At 36.9% G+C, this 18,764-nt stretch overlaps 1 protein-coding gene across 3 annotated transcripts; it reads left to right on the top strand.

The window, feature by feature from the left end:
* Positions 1–7,906: 7,906 nt before the first annotated feature.
* Positions 7,907–14,354, top strand: LOC145659099 (globoside alpha-1,3-N-acetylgalactosaminyltransferase 1-like). Of its 3 annotated transcripts, none has more exons than XM_081720081.1 (8): positions 7,907–8,027; positions 10,358–10,393; positions 10,583–10,627; positions 11,085–11,129; positions 11,351–11,383; positions 11,495–11,629; positions 11,840–12,541; positions 13,490–14,354. In XM_081720081.1, the coding sequence occupies exons 1-8, from the start codon at positions 7,966–7,968 to the stop codon at positions 13,491–13,493; spliced, it is 1,062 nt and encodes a 353-aa protein (XP_081576207.1). In that variant the 5' UTR covers positions 7,907–7,965; the 3' UTR covers positions 13,494–14,354. The 3 variants fall into 3 exon arrangements, with proteins under 3 accessions (XP_081576207.1, XP_081576206.1, XP_081576208.1); XM_081720080.1 differs by having other exon boundaries at positions 13,020–14,354; XM_081720082.1 differs by lacking the exon at positions 11,085–11,129 and having other exon boundaries at positions 13,020–14,354.
* Positions 14,355–18,764: the final 4,410 nt, after the last annotated feature.

Raw genomic sequence — 18,764 nt, 5'->3', positions numbered from 1 at the left:
GAGTTTAACCACAATGTGAATGGGATAACAACACTCCAAAATGGCTTAAGGGGAGAGGAGAAAAACAAAGCAAGATCAGATTAGCGATGGCCACTTTAGGCCTCTGACCATACTGCTTTGGTAAGGGTCTTCATTAAAACATTTACTGTTCTTTTAGATATCTGAGGGAGTCAGACTGACCTGGACTTTAGCTCTTTAGGTAAGGCACTGCTGCACATCACAAAATCTTTCCCATGTTTTTGGTAGTACTGCAGCAGGATTATAAAATTGTTCAAATGCTGAATTTTTTTTAAATTAATTACTTTTCTTTTTTTTTTCAGCAAATGTAGCCTGAATTGTTTACACTTTTGGGGGTTTGGCAGCCACTCTAATCCAGTGCTTTACCTATTTACGAGTATGATGGTACATGAGCTCCCTAAGAATCAGACCCATAACCAGCTGCTACTTAACTCCTTTACCTGGTGAGCTTCATGGCCACATTTTGAAAGGACTAGTTTTTGTTAGGGAATATGCCACTTTGAACAGTGAATGGGTCTCCTTTAATAAAGCTGACTGCATGCAGACTATTTCTCAGATCACTCCTGGTGCCACAACTGTACTCTGACATCAGCTGACTATCAGAGGCCTGTATCTTTTAAGTGTCAACTTTTATTTGGCCTTTTTTGTCCAAAGGGCAGATGTCCAGTGGATGCGTTTAATATAATTTTACACTGTATGCACTCGTAAACGCATGCAAACGTTTATGCAAAAGTAGAGGTTTGATGAATGTATGAGTGTATACAACACTATAAAACCAGTATCCCCAACCCCGATTTAGGCTACAGGGATGCTACATAAAACCAATTTCCAAGACACAGACTAATCCTAAATCGGATTTAAAAGTATTTCTAAAATTAGAACAGATCTAATAGGTGTCACGGAAACCACCGTACGTCCGAAAAAGCCCCAAAAGTCCCGAATGAGAACAGTCGCTAATGTAACAGGCCGCTTCTCCACGCCCTCGCCCACGTGATGCCGCTTACGCTTACCGCGGGTTTTGCTGCTTGTTAGCGTGTCACCACGTACCTTGTGTTTACATTCCCCCCACATGTTGCCCTGCCTCGGGTTAGTAGTGTTAACCGCTTCACCTGCGTCTTGTTTCGTCCCTTAATCATCGTGTATATATGCTTTCCTGTTCTCTCCCTTTGTTCGTGCGTATGGACGAATGCCATTGGGGATGAGTTGTCTTGTACCTGTTATTAAATAAATTTTTAGGTTACAGGTTACAACTGTAGGTTACAGTTTGGTGTCCTCCTGGCCACACTACATTAGTAAGAACCTAATACTTAAGCTTTACTATCAGGTTCACTACAGTTAGTTAAAACTTCCACAAATGTATATAAACAATGTTGCTATAAGTATTGGACATGCATTTTGCACCTTGTCAGTGGAAAGTATAAACACTAACGCCATGGTCCATGATAGAATAGTGTACAATGATCACATTCCCTATTGAGCAACGAACAAGTTAAGGTGGGTTGACGCGGCTCTGCGCACAGCACTTGTTTCCCCTTCGCTTCTGTTTTTAACAGATACAGGACTTGCTAATTTACGACCAGGTTGATTTAGGCATGTCGAGATTAAGAGAGGTATAGAAATGTGCATTGCATGGGGTCACCAAGGCCAGGATTTGGGAAACGCCAACTTAAATGCTCACATATTATATTTTTAGTCTGTCTATGACGCCCTCTAGTGGTATGACCATATTTATTTACAGTATTACCACAATGGTATTACAGCTAAATATTGAGTGGAACTTTGCAATATTAAGGAAATGAAGAACACTATGTTTTAAAAATGTCATGTAAAAAGAACTGTAATTACCATGAAAGAATCCTTGAAGTCAAGAAGTAAAAATAAATAATAATGAGAAGAGCTAGGTTTGGCAAAACCCATCTTTTTGGTTAAACCTCTGTGTGTCTGAGTACAATTTTCAAAATTTCAAATTGAAAATGGCTACTGTAAATCAGAATTTTCTCAGGAGGTTTGGCTCGGACAGTCCAATTTTTTCCAAATAAACAGTCAATTTCTCTCTGATTTCAGATCCTTTTGAAATGGAGGCTCACATTTTCTCCTTTTACAACTTTGCAACCAAATAAATTTGGGTTGCTAAATACGAAACATAGTTTGGCTTCTCCAATACCCCTTGTTATACTGTAGTATTATACTAACAATAGCATAAGTACCACACCACAAGTACCACACCACAAGTACCACACCACAAGTTGATGGTATTGGTTGGTTTGTGACTTATGAATAGCTGGCTCTTTGAATCCATGTTTTTGGTACAGTGCAGTTCCAAATATATATATATATATATATATATATATATATATATATATATATATATATATATATAAATGAAATGTTAGTTTGACAAATTAATGATTGCACCATGATGTGTGCTTGTCGATTCATGCAAATTGAGTATTAAGAGTTATGAATCATGTAAACTCACTTAAAGTTTAATTGCATTGCAGCATTCTATACTGTTGATAATATGTAGTATGAAGTATACAGTATGTTGATAGCTACAATACTCAATGTTTCTCATATTTAGAACTTATTTACACAGTAGATGGTAATTGACTGTGCTATGTTGGCTTGTCTTCCTATTACTATTCTTTTATTATGGGATAATGTTACTTTAAAAATTGTTCACAGTAATATGGATGTCTTGAACTGAAGCTGTGTTTTTAAAATTATCTGGTTGGATTTAAGTATGAGAGTTTTTCTCTCAGCTAAGTGTTCTTAAGACTTTAAAAAATTGTCTCTTCCATGTGTCCAGTTTTACAGTTCTGTAACAGCGTGACATGTTCACATTTGCAATAAATTGAAAAGGTTGAGTTACATGACTAACTAACTTAATGTTGTAAATAAAGTTTGAGTTTGTTTACAAAACAGTTGTTGCTTATGCAGACTTGAGTAGCCTCAGTCTCAAAAGTCACACTAGTGCCTTTGTAGGTTATATGTTGTAAGTATTACATTCATCCAAACCATTATAAGACATATGCTTGATCACAGAACAAAATCTAAAATATTTGATACATTTTATTGCTTGATGACAAAAGCATATATGCTTTGAGTTCATTGTTTGCCCTTTTGTGGCTGGATTGTGCTCATTAACACAGGATCTGCTCACTTCTGTGTGTTTTGTGGTTCATGTCTGTGCTCATAAACCATGTGAGATCTTATTAACACTCATTAGGTCATATCTTTTTAAGGATAAAAAGCAAGGTATATATTTCCATAACATAAAAGTAAAAACACTGATTTGAACTTGGATACATCTCCAACATGTTTAAATCATTTTTTGGGAATTACATGCACATCACTGTCATAAATGGAAAGCTACTGAATCAGGTTACCCAGGCACTATGCTTGTGTGGCTGTGATTACTGGAAGAGAAAAATAGAAACTGGAATTTAAATAGGGTGTGGGCAACAAGACAACCAGTTTAATTTCTGGCCTTACTTAAAAGTTAAATTTGTCAAAGATGTCTTCATTTTGATTTACAAACTCGAATATTTACAGTATAAACTGAAAGTTGCTTACAGATTTAGCTTTTCTGTTGATCACTGAAATAATATTTAGTTTATAACCTTTATTTCTGATAACTGCTTTACATCTGTGTGGCATGGAGTCAACTAACATCTGACACCTGAAAACATGTTCCTGCCCAAGCTGACTGGACTACATTCCCCAGTTCTTCTGCATTCTTGGGTTTTGCAACAAAAACAGAATTTTTGATGTCACTCCACAAATTCTCAATCAGATTGAGCCCTGGGGATTGGGCTGGCCACTTCATAACATCAATCTTGTTGGTCTGGAACCAGGATGTTGCCCGCTTGCTGGTGTGTTTGGGGTTGTTGCACTGCTTAAACACCCATTTCAAGGGCATTTCTTCTTCAGCATAAGGCAACATGACGTCTTCCAGTATTTGATATATTCAAACTGGTCCATGGTGCCGGGTATGTGATAAATGGGTCCGACTCCAAAGTATGAGAAACATCCCCAAACCATTATACTTGCACCTCCATGTTTTACAGTCTTCAAAGTGTACTGTGGCTTGAATTAATTGTTTATGGGTCGTCTGTGACGACCCTGAGCTTGATGTCTGTCTATAACACAGTAGTAGTTCCAATTCCTGTGCTACCCAGTGCCAGCTCTAACCAGTTCACCTTTAGTCCTGATGGGAAAGTCTTCTGATGGGAAACCAAAGTCTTAACTGTGTTACATCTGGAGTTACTCTAGTTAATTTGTGTACACTCTCTTTAAACATGTTACTACCTTCCGCTAATCTGCTTGGATGAGAGCCTAGTATGGAAAAGTCCAAAATGGAGGTTGGGGTGTGTGTGTGTGTGTGTGTGTGTGTGTGACTATAACTGTAAAATTATCCTCTCGTCAGCAGATCTGTCACAATCTGTTCTTAGTAGGTTCTTGCATACGGCCCAATATAAAATGAATAGGCTCATCATTTTTTTTTCCAAATGTTGCTATATCTTAATGACAGTATATCTTATTCTCATCATCTCCTTGTAGATTTATATATTAGTTTAATATTGGCATATATCGGTAAGTTGGTCTAATGTGCATTGGTGGTTATATAATACTTCCAACAGCTGATGTAATATTTTCATCTTAGCTTTGCGTTTATGTATAAGATTAAAAAAAAATCAACCCTTTAGTTTAAAATCTCAAGAAATGGAATGTGCCATATCAATCTCTTTCAGTAACTTATTTATTTTTGCTGTTATTCTGTTCAGCTCTTACAGTGAATTCAGGAACCTCAAGGCATTAAAATTTCATGACTCGTCTGTTTATAACATCAGTATCACTTAAATGGGGTTACAACACCTTTCTCTTACTGTACAGTTATTTATTTTTAATAAATTTACTTTATACAGCATTGATAAGCCATTATTAGATGATGTGTAATCCATTTTTTAATGCTTAAAACCTGGTTGTAATTAATTTATATGCTAAATATATATCCACATCTACATGGCTCTTCTGAACTTTTCACTTGCTTTTTTTTTGCAGTTTCTGAAGATGGACTTCTTGCCTTAGCTGCCTAGTAACTTCAAAACAGTGTTGCTGCATGTAGGGCTGGGTATCCACATTAAAGCTTCTCCAGTTCTTTAGTCTCAACACCCGACTAAAGTAAAGGGGAATATGTCTCAAAGGTCGGGCTGCCAATGTTATGCTCTCATTGATGTGCAAGCTGATCTGCTTTGTCTGAGGCTTTTGTGCTTTTTCCATCAAGCGTGTCACTTTACATGAAGTTGCAGGTGTGGCGGATTGGGAGCAATACAAAGAGCAAGCTTGTGCCAATGGAAGAAAGGGCGTGTGTTCAATAGCACATGGATATAAGGTGTAAATACCTTGATCAACAGACTTTTGTTCTCTCTCTGAATAATACATTGAGACTGATCTAATTAATAATAGCAATTAATAATAACTGATTAATAATTGAGGCATAGTAAATCATATGTAGTCTAAATAGGTAAAACCCCTACAAAGGCTTTTTTATTCTCACTCACCCAGTCTGTTTATTTCTCTCAGAGGAACAGTATGGAAGCACGCTGAATTATAAATCTCTTAGATCCGAATCTTAGCGATGCATAATTCAGAGTGCTTCCATACTGTTCCTCTGATAATAATTTTAGAAGCAAAAAAGATTTACATTTGAAAAACGTAAAAAAAGAAATAGTGCTTAATACTGTTATTGCAGATGTCTAGCGCGAACTACAATGAAATAGGGAGAGGCAGCTGTGGCATTTTCTCTGGGATGTGGGTTTATGGAGATTCAGATTCAGGGGTCAACAAGGCTAAAACATAAAACAAAACAACACTTACTAGAGACAGAGAGAGAGAGAGAGAGAGAGAGAGAGAGAGAGAGAGAATGAATTCCTGACCAGCGTTAACCAGTAGAAACTTCCTATGAATCATGTATTTATAATGCATTATAAGTGCTTTTATGTGTTATATGGCATACATTATATTTTATAATGCCTGCCACAAGCCTGTATAATACTCATATGTAGTTATAGCTATATGCACACCTTATAAAGCAAGAGTTTATGACTTCATAAAGTCAAGTTTTATGAAGCCTTTGTTCAGAAGCTCAATATCAGGCTCTTACAAAACTTTGTTTTCTCAAATTGCCCTTGACCAATTCATTATAGAAGTATGTAACGCATGTATATGACACATAATTTAACATTATACCAGGTCATTACACATTTAAGTTAAATGTGTTTACTTTATAAGTGCACTTTACAGGCTTAAAGTGAGACCATCACATCTAAGATGATTAACAAACAGGACATACAACTCACAATGTGTATTCAATAATGCTGACAAACATCTGTGAAATACCAAAAAAAACCAAAAAAACAAAAACCCAAATATTTAACTAATGTTACAAATTTATGTGGTTATGCTTTACTTTCAGTTACATGGTTTTATTTGCACACAAAAAGTAGCTTGCTGTCTCTTATCAGTATATATTTGAATGAAATGTGTGTGTTTACAGAAAGCTGTGTCAGAGATTTTTTATTTACAATATACTGGTAGCTAGCTATCTCAGTCAACATTATCCTATTAGCTACCGGTATTGCATGTTGGTTACAGTGAGTCTTGAGAATTACACAGATGGAATGAGAAAGAAACACCAACTGGCATAAACACTCAGTTAAACACTCAATGGCAAAAATGATCAACTAGTTTAGGTTACAGAGCAAAGTCTTTTGGTGATTTAATCATGTTCAGATTTCACTTGAATTGGAAATAAAGCATGGAAAATCATTTGAAGGCACACTGATCACATTTTTAATCAAAGTGGGAATTGGAATATAGAGCATTCTTTTGGGAAACATTTTTCACATGTCACAAACTGCATTTTTTTTCTGTCACTGTAAATAAAAGAATTACATGAAAATGGCAAGATCCCAACACGTGGAATATCATCACATGCTAAAATAACCAACCATTATCAACAACACCAATAATAAAATTCTCTCCTCTGCCTCCTAAATGAAGAAGACTTCAAAAGAATTGATGTGGATTTAGGGAAATTTAACCCTTGATTAACCATGTGTCCCTTAGTGCGATTCCTCTCCTCACCTTCAGAGGTCACTGTTGCTTCACTACTAATGCCTTAGTAACTTGCCTGTCTGTACTTCAGTTCATTGCAAAGTCTTACATGATTATTTGCAATTCTAAGTCTTTTCCAGTGTTAGTTCTTAAGTGTTATCTTGTTTATTTCAGTCAGTAATTTAGTATTACAGGAACTGGGTTGGAACCTGAGCACCAACTTGTTTTGTGAATTTTTTTCTATGCAGAAATGGGAGAATCTGGAGGTTGAGAGACAGAGAGAGAAATTGTTGTTTACTGAGCTTGATGTCTGTCTTCAACACAGTAGTAGTTCCAATTCCTGTGCTACCCAGTGCCAGCTCTAACCAGTTCACCTCTAGTCCTGATGGGAAAGACTTCTGATGGGAAACCAAAGTCTTAACTGTGTTACATCTGGAGTTACTCTAGTTAATTTGTGTACACTCTCTTTAAACATGTTACTACCTTCTGCTTTTCTGCTTTGATGAGAGCCTAGTATGGAAAAGTCCAAAATGGAGGTTTGGGGGGGGGGGGGGGGTGTGTGTGACTATAACTGTAAAATTATTCTGTGTATAGTTATTATATTGAATGTTTTTCACCTGGTAATATATGATAGGATACAGTAACACAGTGGTAACATTTGGAGAAAATATATTGTCTGCCCATTAAACATTGCTGATTTCGAAGGTGAGGTCTGCACACCCCTGCAACTTAGTTTTATTCTGATGACTATGAAGGTTTGGATTTTTTAAAACTCCTATCTGCCACTTCTCTTTTTGGGACCATCTGGGGCCAAGAATACACATCACCATGCAATTACTACAGCACAGTCACCTGTTTTTACTGTCATTGGTAGGAGTTCTATTGATTGGGTATGTAATTACTTTTTACTGATACTACTGGAATGGGGTGACTGTATCGATCAATAAAGGTGATGGTTATTGTGACACATTAAACTTTAATTAGATTTATTGTAGATTATAGATAAAGATGAAAATGCTTCTGTTTAAAATAAAACATTTTACACTTTCAAAAGAAAATGTTTTTTTTAAATGTAACATTTTAATGAGTTCAATTTATTAGCCGTACTACCTCTCCTGTTCATTTTAAACCTTTTACATTTTAAAAGTCTTGATCTTCTGAATCACAAACAGTGACTATCAAAATAATCATCTTTTTAAAAAAATCACTTACAACGTTCAACAAAAATGTCTCGTTTAATATTGGCTTTGTCAAAGTTATATAAACGTTGATAAACTCGATGGACATTACTGCAGCTCAGTAAATGTAAATGTAAAAGTAAATGTATTGCTTACACTCTATATGTGATTGTGTGTATGTATATGAATAAAATGTTTCTACATTTGCATGATGTTACTAACGCTGCTACACAAGGTGCAAGAAAATATTTCCCTGAGGAGGCAATTAAGTTGATCTTACGCATATGTCAGTTATGTTTATTATGCTGCTCTTTTAAAGGCAAATTTTGTTAAACTTTTTATTCATGGGTGCTGAAAAGACGATAAGAAGAAAGAATAAAAAAGCATGAAAAAGTTGAATGAGAGGCTATTTCTGTTCATTAACAGAGCATAAGCTCACTCATTACATAATTATCTGTTACATCAATCAGATTTTTGGGGCCTTTCATTGTAACAGAAACAGCACTTCAGAATGTTCTTCACCTTTATGCAAGCTTTTGACCACAAGATACTGGGTTACTGAGCCACAAAGCTGGGATGACATTTCTGTTCCCTGCCAGCCGCCAACCCAAACAATGAACCTTTCTGTATATCCTTGTTCCACACATGTATTCAAATACATGCATGTTGAGCTAATTTTTAAAGTTAACCATTACCACAAACCCTGTTGGTTTAATTCTTTTTTTTTTTTTTTTTAACATTTCCTATTTACCAGATCTTTCTAAACTGGTTATGGTCAGCACAGAAACTCAAACCCTCCATTCTCAAGAACTATCAACAATAGAACTATAGTCTTTTCAACACAGTGTGTTGATTATCAGGCCTCTCCTGAAAAAAACCCTCAAATCCACCATTGTCAGCAATGAAAGACCAATTTCAAATATCCCCTTCCTATGCTAAATCATTGAACATGTGGTTTCAATTCAATTCTCAGTAATTCTCAAATCTCAGTAATCATTAATTTTCTGGGTGTGTCATCACAGAAAAAAAAAAAATATATATATATATTTTAAAAACCCCAGTACAACGAGAACTGTGACAGAAACACGTCTAACCAGACAGCCGCCAAGCTCCTCTCCACTGAGAAATGTTGTGAAGTTTTTTGCAATGATAAAATCAAACCCATTAGACTAAGGTTATCTTGATACTTTACGAACTGAGAAACTGAAGTTTCTCAAAGACATATTAAATTTTGTAGCTGGTGTTCTGCTGCAATAACATAATGGCTCCCTCTGATGAGGAATATTCCCTCAGAAGCAACTCTGGATGCTTCTTTATTTAACAGTTACAATCTGTCTCAAATCTTGCTTTTATATATATATATATATATATATATATATATATATATATATATATATATGTGTGTGTGTGTGTGTGTGTGTGTGTGTGTGTGTGTTTAATTTTATGATTGCAAATTTGTCTTTTTAATGTATTTAAGTTATTTCATTAATTTTATTACTTCATTATTTAATTTTAAATTTATATTTTGTATTTAAATCAGTTGTTTCATGTAACTTTGTTGTATTCTTTTATTTTGCCAAAAACTCTCCTGAAGTATTAGATCTCAGGATGTAATAAGGATTCTTATTCTAATTTTGTTTCTGTAAAGCACTTTGAATTGCCAATTCCTTTGAAAATTACAAATAACCTTGCCTTGCCAAAGTAGAGGCGACTGTAATACCCACCTTAGTGTCTTAAAATTGGCAAATTTATTATATACACAAATAAACAATTTATATTTCATCTAAAAAAGTAAATGTTTTACAGACCACTTCATGGACTGAATGTAGTAGATTCAATAGTGTGTCATAGTGTGACATAGTGTGATACTAAAACATTTAGCTGGTTTCACTACTATAAAAATGTGCATGCACATGGTCTAAAGTATGCATAGTAGTGTTGAAGTCTCTAAATGTGCAACCTTTCTACCCATATGTGGTATTTATACACACGGCCCTTACTGATCACAGTTCAGCTACTGACGGTATACTCTCTCCCTTCAGGTGCATTTACCTGGGCTACACTTCCTCCTGGATTAGGTGAAGTGTTAATACACACACACACACACACACACACACACACACACACATATATATATATATATATATATATATATATATATATATATATATATATGCACAATATAAACAGAATCATATACACAATCATGCTTAGGTTACTATGCATTTCTCTGTACTAGCTAATTTACATGTGTTGTATGTTTACAGAGTGGATGTACAGCTAAAGGAATTCATGTGCTACTCGAGTGTGAAGTAAGTCGTGTTATTATTACATTTAGCGGGTACAAAGTGGCTCCCTCTCATGCTTGCATCATCTGGGATCTTGGCTCCCATGGCTACAAGTGCTATGTGCTCTATGGTTTTTTTTCTTCAATTTCTGTCTTGGGCATTGTCACATCATGTGTATCCCTGCCCTCGATTTCATGTTTCGTGTTTCATGTTGATTTGTAATCGTCTTGTGCAGTGCTCAAAGTGGGCTGGTACTGATTTTTATGCAATACTGACACTTCAGCATTTTCCAGTACTATATGTTAAGCTAATGTTAGTGCCACTCCAATCAGCAAGAGCCCGGTAATGCAAAATCAGCAAAAACACCTAAAGCTATTGCTACCGCAGACAGCTATGACCTTAACAATAGCGCCAGTAAAGATGAACGGCCTGATTGTTGGTCAAAGGGTCAAATAATGTATTGATGTTTGTTTTTCCTCAGGGAAGATGTACAGTACAAAAACATGGAATTGCTCTCTCCTCAGGGGTACAGACCATACACAGACACACACACACACACACACACACACACACACACACACACACACACACACACACACACAGACACTACGCAATCACTGCTAACTAATTACTGTTTATCTAGATATAATTTGGTCATTTGTAGTGATTTGGCAATCATATATATTGAATTACTGACCTCTATAGGTTTTCTTTCTCTAGTTCATTGGCTTTTATGTGTTTTAATAGGCTTTTGTACAAGCAGCCCAGTGTGCTAAATGGGTAAGTACTTGCGGAGTAATGTGTGAGTGTGTGTGTGTGTGTGTGTGTATGTGTGTGTGTGCATGTGTGTGTACATGTACTTACATATGTGTGTGTGTGTGTGTGCAACAGAAGGAAAGATGTCATCACAGTGACCCCATGGCTTGCTCCGGTGGTGTGGGAGGAAACATTTGACACAACTCTGATTGATGCCATCTACAAAACGCAGAACATTACCGTGGCAACCACTGTCTTTGCTCCCGGGAAGTATGTATCTACTACAGGCTGATGGTCTTTTACTGTGTGCAGTAATGTGTAATTAACTTTAATATTGCATTGATTAATGTTTTTGGAAAAACATTTCAGAGCAGCATGAAAAAATAAGATACTTTCTGGCAAATAATAGAAACTAATGCTACTCTAATATAACAAACAGGCACAAAACCTAATTAACAACTCCTTCCCCCAATTCCTCAGATACGTATGGTTCCTTAAGGACTTTCTGGAGTCAGCAGAGAGGCACTACATGCAGGGTTACCATGTGCATTATTACATCTTTACGGACCAGCCAGAGGCAGTTCCTATGGTAACACTGGGTGCCAACCGTAGTTTGACTACATTGAAAATTCCAAGCTCAAACCACTGGCAGGAGATCACATTACACAGGATGGAGAAGCTCCAAAAACTCATTAAGACCCAACTGACCAATGAGGTCGACTACATGTTCAGCCTCAATGTGGATACCAAATTCTCTGGTCACTGGGGGGCGGAGACTCTGGGTGATATTGTTGCTGTGATACACCCTGGTTATTACAGTAGACCATACAATGAGTTCCCATATGAGAGGAGGCCTGAGTCACAGGCCTACATTCCTCAGGGGATGGGAGATTATTACTATGGTGGTGCGGTGTTTGGTGGTCGAGTGGAAGAGGTGCACAGACTCGTTAAAACTTGCCTCATGCAGCTGGAGTTGGACAAGGCCAATTCTATTGAAGCAGCGTGGCATGAGGAGTCTCATCTGAACAAGTACTTCCTGTACAACAAACCCACCAAGATCCTGTCACCTGAGTACCAGTGGCAGGAATTGAAATTCAAAATCAATGATATAAAAATCATTCGTGTTTCACAAGTCACTCCAAACCTCACTGAGATGAACCCCGACTTCTTATCCGACTCCATGTGAGCATCGACTTCTTAGCACACACTAACCCACACACACACACACACACATACACACACACACACATATATGTAAGTACATGTACACACACATGCACACACACACACACACACACACACACACACACACACACACACATGCACATTTTCCCCCTAATGTTTACCTACTGCAAATGACCCCTTAAAACTTAGGGTTGATGTTTTTGTGCTTTGTTATGTAGTTGAGTTTACTTATTTTTTTATTTAACCTGCATTTTATGTAGTTAATAGTGAGCCCCATGCAACCCTCATACTTTTGTCATAAAGTCAGTTTGTACTATTGTCCTCCATTTGAACAGCGATTTAGGCATCATTCATGAGAACTGTGAATTACAATATTTAACAGCCCAAAAATGACGTATGATTATAAGTTCTCTGTACAATTGCTCCACAAGAGTCATTCATCTAAAGGTGAAAAGACCCTTTTTTTAACTTTCAGAGATCTGTAAACAAAAACATGATAACTTTAGCATCAGTAGTACAATTGCTAAAGCCAAGGAATGAGAAACAAAAAGTAGCTCATTTTACTTGAGCTGTCATTTATGGTCCATACTGCAACATAAGTAAAGAAGAAACAGTATAAAGAAATACTGGGACTGTGGACGCGCACTGTCAATGAACGGGCACACCATGGAGCTGGAGCCATCCAGGGCAGCTGGTGAACTGGGACATGGCTGCAGGAGAGGTACATTAGAGGGCTGTATAGGTCACTGGGATTGCTGTCCTTTAAGGGAAAGTAATATGCCATCCGCCACTGGCCAGAGAAAGAGAGCGCAGGGAGCTCGGCTAGGTTTCCCAGGTTACCATTGCCGTGCACGTCGACGCAGCTTGTAATTTTAAATTGTAAAGTTTAAAAGGAATGTTGTTAATGTATTTATCTGTTGTGTCAATGTTGTGTATTTGTTTTAGGTAGCTTTACGGTCTCCTTTGAGACAATGAGTGGGGGCTCTGTAATGATGAGGATGCACGCAGTACAAGTGGTGAAATCAGAGGAGTCAGAGGAGTTGAAATATTTGGGGTCAACAGCGAGTGTGGAAGAGAGGTGTAGAGAATGCAGGTATTGTGGAGTGAGTGTTTTTGTTGAGGTAGAACAATTATTTGTATTTGTGGTTGAATAAAAGGGGAAGAAGCATAATCTAAAAAATAGTGAAGTTGGATAGGGGGTTGTTAGGTTTTGTCAAAATTACACATAATTACACATAAAAATATTGCATTCATAAAAAGAGAACTGTTGCTGTTTACAATAAACGAATTTTATTCCACCCAGTTCTGTACTTCTTGTTTTCTGTGGGGATAGGCTTTGTTAATCAGACCTATTATAAGTGTGTTGATAGTTTACTGTAATGTATGTGTGGAACTATGTTAATATGCATTGCTGAATGAATAAGTCAAGAACATCAAAATACATGTGTAACGCGGAGTGAACACGAGGCAGATGCTGACAAGAGTGAGATTTATTAAGGGCAGATCCAGAATCATAGTCATAGTGGATGCTAGAACTCTGGAATGAGAATAAGGAGATTTAAAGGTTCTATTTATGGCTGTCTTGTGTGTTGTAATGTTTTTTTTCTTCTTTTTCCCTGTTTGGTGTTGTAGCGGTGGTATTTTATTTTCCTTAATTTTTAAGGGAAGTTAGTGGTCGGTTGGCTTTAGTTCATTTTTGCTTGTTGTGCTGGCGTAAGCACACCCAGAAGAAATATTATTTGGTTTGGTTTATATTGTGATTATGTTTTTTGATGCATTACACAGATAAAACAAAATGTGATTGAAGCGAGTCCATGATTTTTGTTTTATGTTGTGCCATTTTTGATTCTAGACTAGTGAGTACTTGAGAGGTGTGTGCAATCATACAGTCAGTTTGTACAGCTGTGCCATTTAGGATTCAGCATATGCCTGTAACTCAGCAGGAATGTCACGCTGTGCAGATCACAATGAATCAGCATTGCTGTCTTGAGGATGTCAACATGTACATTTATGTGCAAGATCCTCTGAGTTGACAGATTAAAGGCATCTAGACATGTTTTCCTCATCTATTTGGACTTTTTCTCTCAGCTAATGTTACATTAATGATCAAAAACGTTTTTGTCATTGTTGAGTATATTAAAAAGAAGACATACTTCCAAAGGAAAGGCATGCTGTCACATGCACTACAGGGTGATGCCAACTTGATAGCTATCAGGTTGTTCATTTTGATTCATTTGAAAAAAGATTCTGAACAAACAAAATTACATTGAAGTAATTGGAGTAAAGGACCAATATTATCCAGTGTTGATATGTTGCCACGTCACGTTGAAACAACATGGATGTTTGATGCTGTAATTAACGTCTACTCTAAGGACAGAGCTGAAACTTAACGCTAACCCCTGGCCATGAATTGAAAGCTATGAAGGGTCTGGATCACTTGTAAATTTTGCTCATGCTGAGAGAAAATCCTGATATACTTGGACTGTAATAAATCTCTTCCGCCACTCTTCCTCTCGTCAGCAGATCTCTCACAATCTGTTCTTAGTAGGTTCTTGCATACGGCCCAATATAAAATGAATAGGCTCATCATTTTTTTTCCAAATGTTGCTATATCTTAATGACAGTATATCTTATTCTCATCATCTCCTTGTAGATTTATATATTAGTTTAATATTGGCATATATCGGTAAGTTGGTCTAATGTGCATTGGTGGTTATATAATACTTCAACAGCTGATGTAATATTTTCATCTTAGCTTTGCGTTTATGTATAAGATAAAAAAAATCAACCCTTTAGTGTAAAATCTCAAGAAATGGAATGTGCCATATCAATCTCTTTCAGTAACTTATTTATTTTTGCTGTTATTCTGTTCAGCTCTTACAGTGAATTCAGGAACCTCAAGGCATTAAAATTTCATGACTCGTCTGTTTATAACATCAGTATCACTTAAATGGGGTTACAACACCTTTCTCTTACTGTACAGTTATTTATTTTTAATAAATTTACTTTATACAGCATTGATAAGCCATTATTAGATGACATGTAATCCATTTTTTAATGCTTAAAACCTGGTTGTAATTAATTTATATGCTAAATATATATCCACATCTACATGGCTCTTCTGAACTTTTCACTTGCTTTTTTTTGCAGTCTCTGGTCCATCTTCTTGCCTTAGCTGCCTAGTAACTTCAAAACAGTATTGCTGCATGTAGGGCTGGGTATCCACATTAAAGCTTCACCAGTTCTTTAGTCTCAACACCCGACTAAAGTAAAGGGGAATATGTCTCAAAGGTCGGGCTGCCGATGTTACGCTCTCATTGATGTGCAAGCTGATCTGCTTTGTCTGAGGCTTTGTCTGCTTTGTGTTTTTTCCATCAAGCGTGTCACTTTACATGAAGTTGCAGGTGTGGCGGATTGGGAGCAATACAAAGAGCAAGCTTGTGCCAATGGAAGAAAGGGCGTGTGTTCAATAGCACATGGATATAAGGTGTAAATACCTTGATCAACAGACTTTTGTTCTCTTTCTGAATAATACACTGAGACTGATCTAATTAATAATAGCAATTAATAATAACTGATTAATAATTGAGGCATAGTAAATCATATGTAGTCTAAATAGGTAAAACCCCTACAAAGGCTTTTTTATTCTCACTCACCCAGTCTGTTTATTTCTCTCAGAGGAACAGTATGGAAGCACGCTGAATTATAAATCTCTTAGATCCGAATCTTAGCGATGCATAATTCAGAGTGCTTCCATACTGTTCCTCTGATAATAATTTTAGAAGCAAAAAAGATTTACATTTGAAAAACGTAAAAAAAGAAATAGTGCTTAATACTGTTATTGCAGATGTCTAGCGCGAACTACAATGAAATAGGGAGAGGCAGCTGTGGCGTTTTCTCTGGGATGTGGGTTTATGGAGATTCAGATTCAGGGGTCAACAAGGCTAAAACATAAAACAAAACAACACTTACTAGAGACAGAGAGAGAGAGAGAGAGAGAGAATTCCTGACCAGCGTTAAGCAGTAGAAACTTCCTATAAATCATGTATTTATAATGCATTATAAGTGCTTTTATGTGTTATATGGCATACATTATAATTTATAATGCCTGCCACAAGCCTCTATAATACTCATATGTAGTTATAGCTATATGCACACCTTATAAAGCAAGAGTATATGACTTCATAAAGTCAAGTTTTATGAAGCCTTTGTTCAGAAGCTCAATATCAGGGTCTTACAAAACTTTGTTTTCTCAAATTGCCCTTGACCAATTCATTATAGAAGTATGTAACGCATGTATATGACACATAATTTAACATTATACCAGGTCATTACACATTTAAGTTAAATGTGTTTACTTTATAAGTGCACTTTACAGGCTTAAAGTGAGACCATCACATCTAAGATGATTAACAAACAAGACATACAATGTGTATTCAATAATGCTGACAAACATCTTTGAAATACCAAAAAAAAAACAAAAAAAACCCCCAAATATTTAACTAATGTTACAAATGTATGTGGTTATGCTTTACTTTCAGTTAAATGTTTTTATTTGCACACAAAAAGTAGCTTGCTGTCTCTTATCAGTATATATTTGAATGAAATGTGTGTGTTTACAGAAAGCTGTGTCAAAGATTTTTTATTTACAATATACTGGTAGCTAGCTATCTCACTCAACAGTCTTAGCTACCGGTACTGCATGTTGGTTACAGTGAGTCTTGAGAATTACACAGATGGAATGAGAAAGAAACACCAACTGGCTTAAACACTCAGTTAAACATTCAATGGCAAAAATGATCAACTAGTTTAGGTTACAGAGCAAAGTCTTCTGGAGATTTAATCATTCAGATTTCACAGATCACAAACTGCATTTTTTTTTCTGTCACTGTAAATAAAAGAATTACATGAAAATGGCAAGATCCCAACACGTGGAATATCATCACATGCTAAAATAACCAACCATCATCAACAACACCAATAATAAACTTGATCTGCATTTCTTGAAAGAAACACATAGTGCTTGAAAACAGTTGAAAGTGTGCGTCTGTACGCATGTGTGTGTGTGTGTGTGTGTGTGTGTGTGTGTGTGTGTGTGTGTGCTTGCAATGTTGTTACTGGGTGGTTACCAAGTGGTTGCTACGGTCTTACTAGGTGGTCATGTTGTTCCTAAATACCTCCATATGCTGGCATAATTATTTTTATTTCATTCAGAATTATATTTTAGAATTATTTGTAAAAATGCAGACTTGAAAATTAGTTGAAGAGAATAGCTGGCTCTGTTTTTTATTGCAGGTCAATATTAACAAATATTATTTAGGCTCTGGAGAATGTCTGACAATCACACAAAGATCTTACAGTTTTAGAGTTTTCAGGAATGATTACGTAATTGCCCCACCTTCTTTTACATACCAGTGTTTGAAATCTCCACCATTACATCCAAACCACATTGTCACGTTATGGCCCCGCCCCCTCCTCAAACATCTTGGTGTGTGTGTGCGTGTGTATTAGTCCGTGTTGCCACGCCCTTTCGTGTCGTCCACCTGTTCTGTATTGTGTGTAATCTTCTTGTGTGTATATATATTTCTTGTGTTGTAGTACGTGTTGTTGGTGTTTGAAAGGTGTTTAGTGAGGTGTGCGGTGTTAGATGTGTCGTCTGTGTGTTCAATAAAAACGTATGTTTGAACATACCCCTTCTCCGCATCCTGTTAGCCTCGAATCGTCACAAAAACACCAACTGAAGAAGGATGCCTGGGAAGGGCAAGAAGAAGGGGAAGAAGGGGAAAAGACTCACTTCCCCAAATCGTGCCTGCAATCCCTCCGTGCTCTTCGGTACCCTCTTGACTCCCGCTACAGGAGAGCGTGGTCCGGAAGCGGAGATGGAGGAGTCACACGGGATTGTGTCTGACCATAATGACTGGTATAACAATTTCCAGTCCTCGCAGTTGGACATCGCAAACTTTTCCCGTACCAGGGTGAGACCATCACTCATCCTGGCTTTGCTCCATGGGATCACAACGGAGGAGGGACTCACTGGGTACTATGGAGACCTACCTACTTACGAGGACAGGTACTCGGAGGTGGAATCTGCAGAGTCCTGCATGGACCTTACAAAGGGATATGAGGAGTATGGAGAGCAAGGGGAGCACAGTGACATTACCATGGAGTTGGACCGGGGGTGCAATTGTGAGGAGGATCAGTCGATGGAGGTGAAGGAGGT

This window comes from Electrophorus electricus, chromosome 8 (assembly GCF_041902795.1).
Source record: "Electrophorus electricus isolate QZ-2024a chromosome 8, ASM4190279v1, whole genome shotgun sequence".
Lineage (NCBI taxonomy): Eukaryota > Metazoa > Chordata > Actinopteri > Gymnotiformes > Gymnotidae > Electrophorus > Electrophorus electricus.
The sequence above is the reverse complement of the archived record's forward strand: the minus strand, read 5'-3'. Positions and strand labels throughout refer to the sequence as shown.

Coding starts and splice junctions, on each gene's coding strand:
- LOC145659099 (XM_081720080.1), top strand. CDS start 7,966: ATGCAATTACTACAGCACAGTCACCTGTTTTTACTGTCATTGGTAGGA. Junction 8,028..10,357: donor GTAGGAGTTCTATTGATTGG/GTATGTAATTAC, acceptor CTCTCCCTTCAG/GTGCATTTACCTGGGCTACA. Junction 11,630..11,839: donor ACTGTCTTTGCTCCCGGGAA/GTATGTATCTAC, acceptor CCAATTCCTCAG/ATACGTATGGTTCCTTAAGG.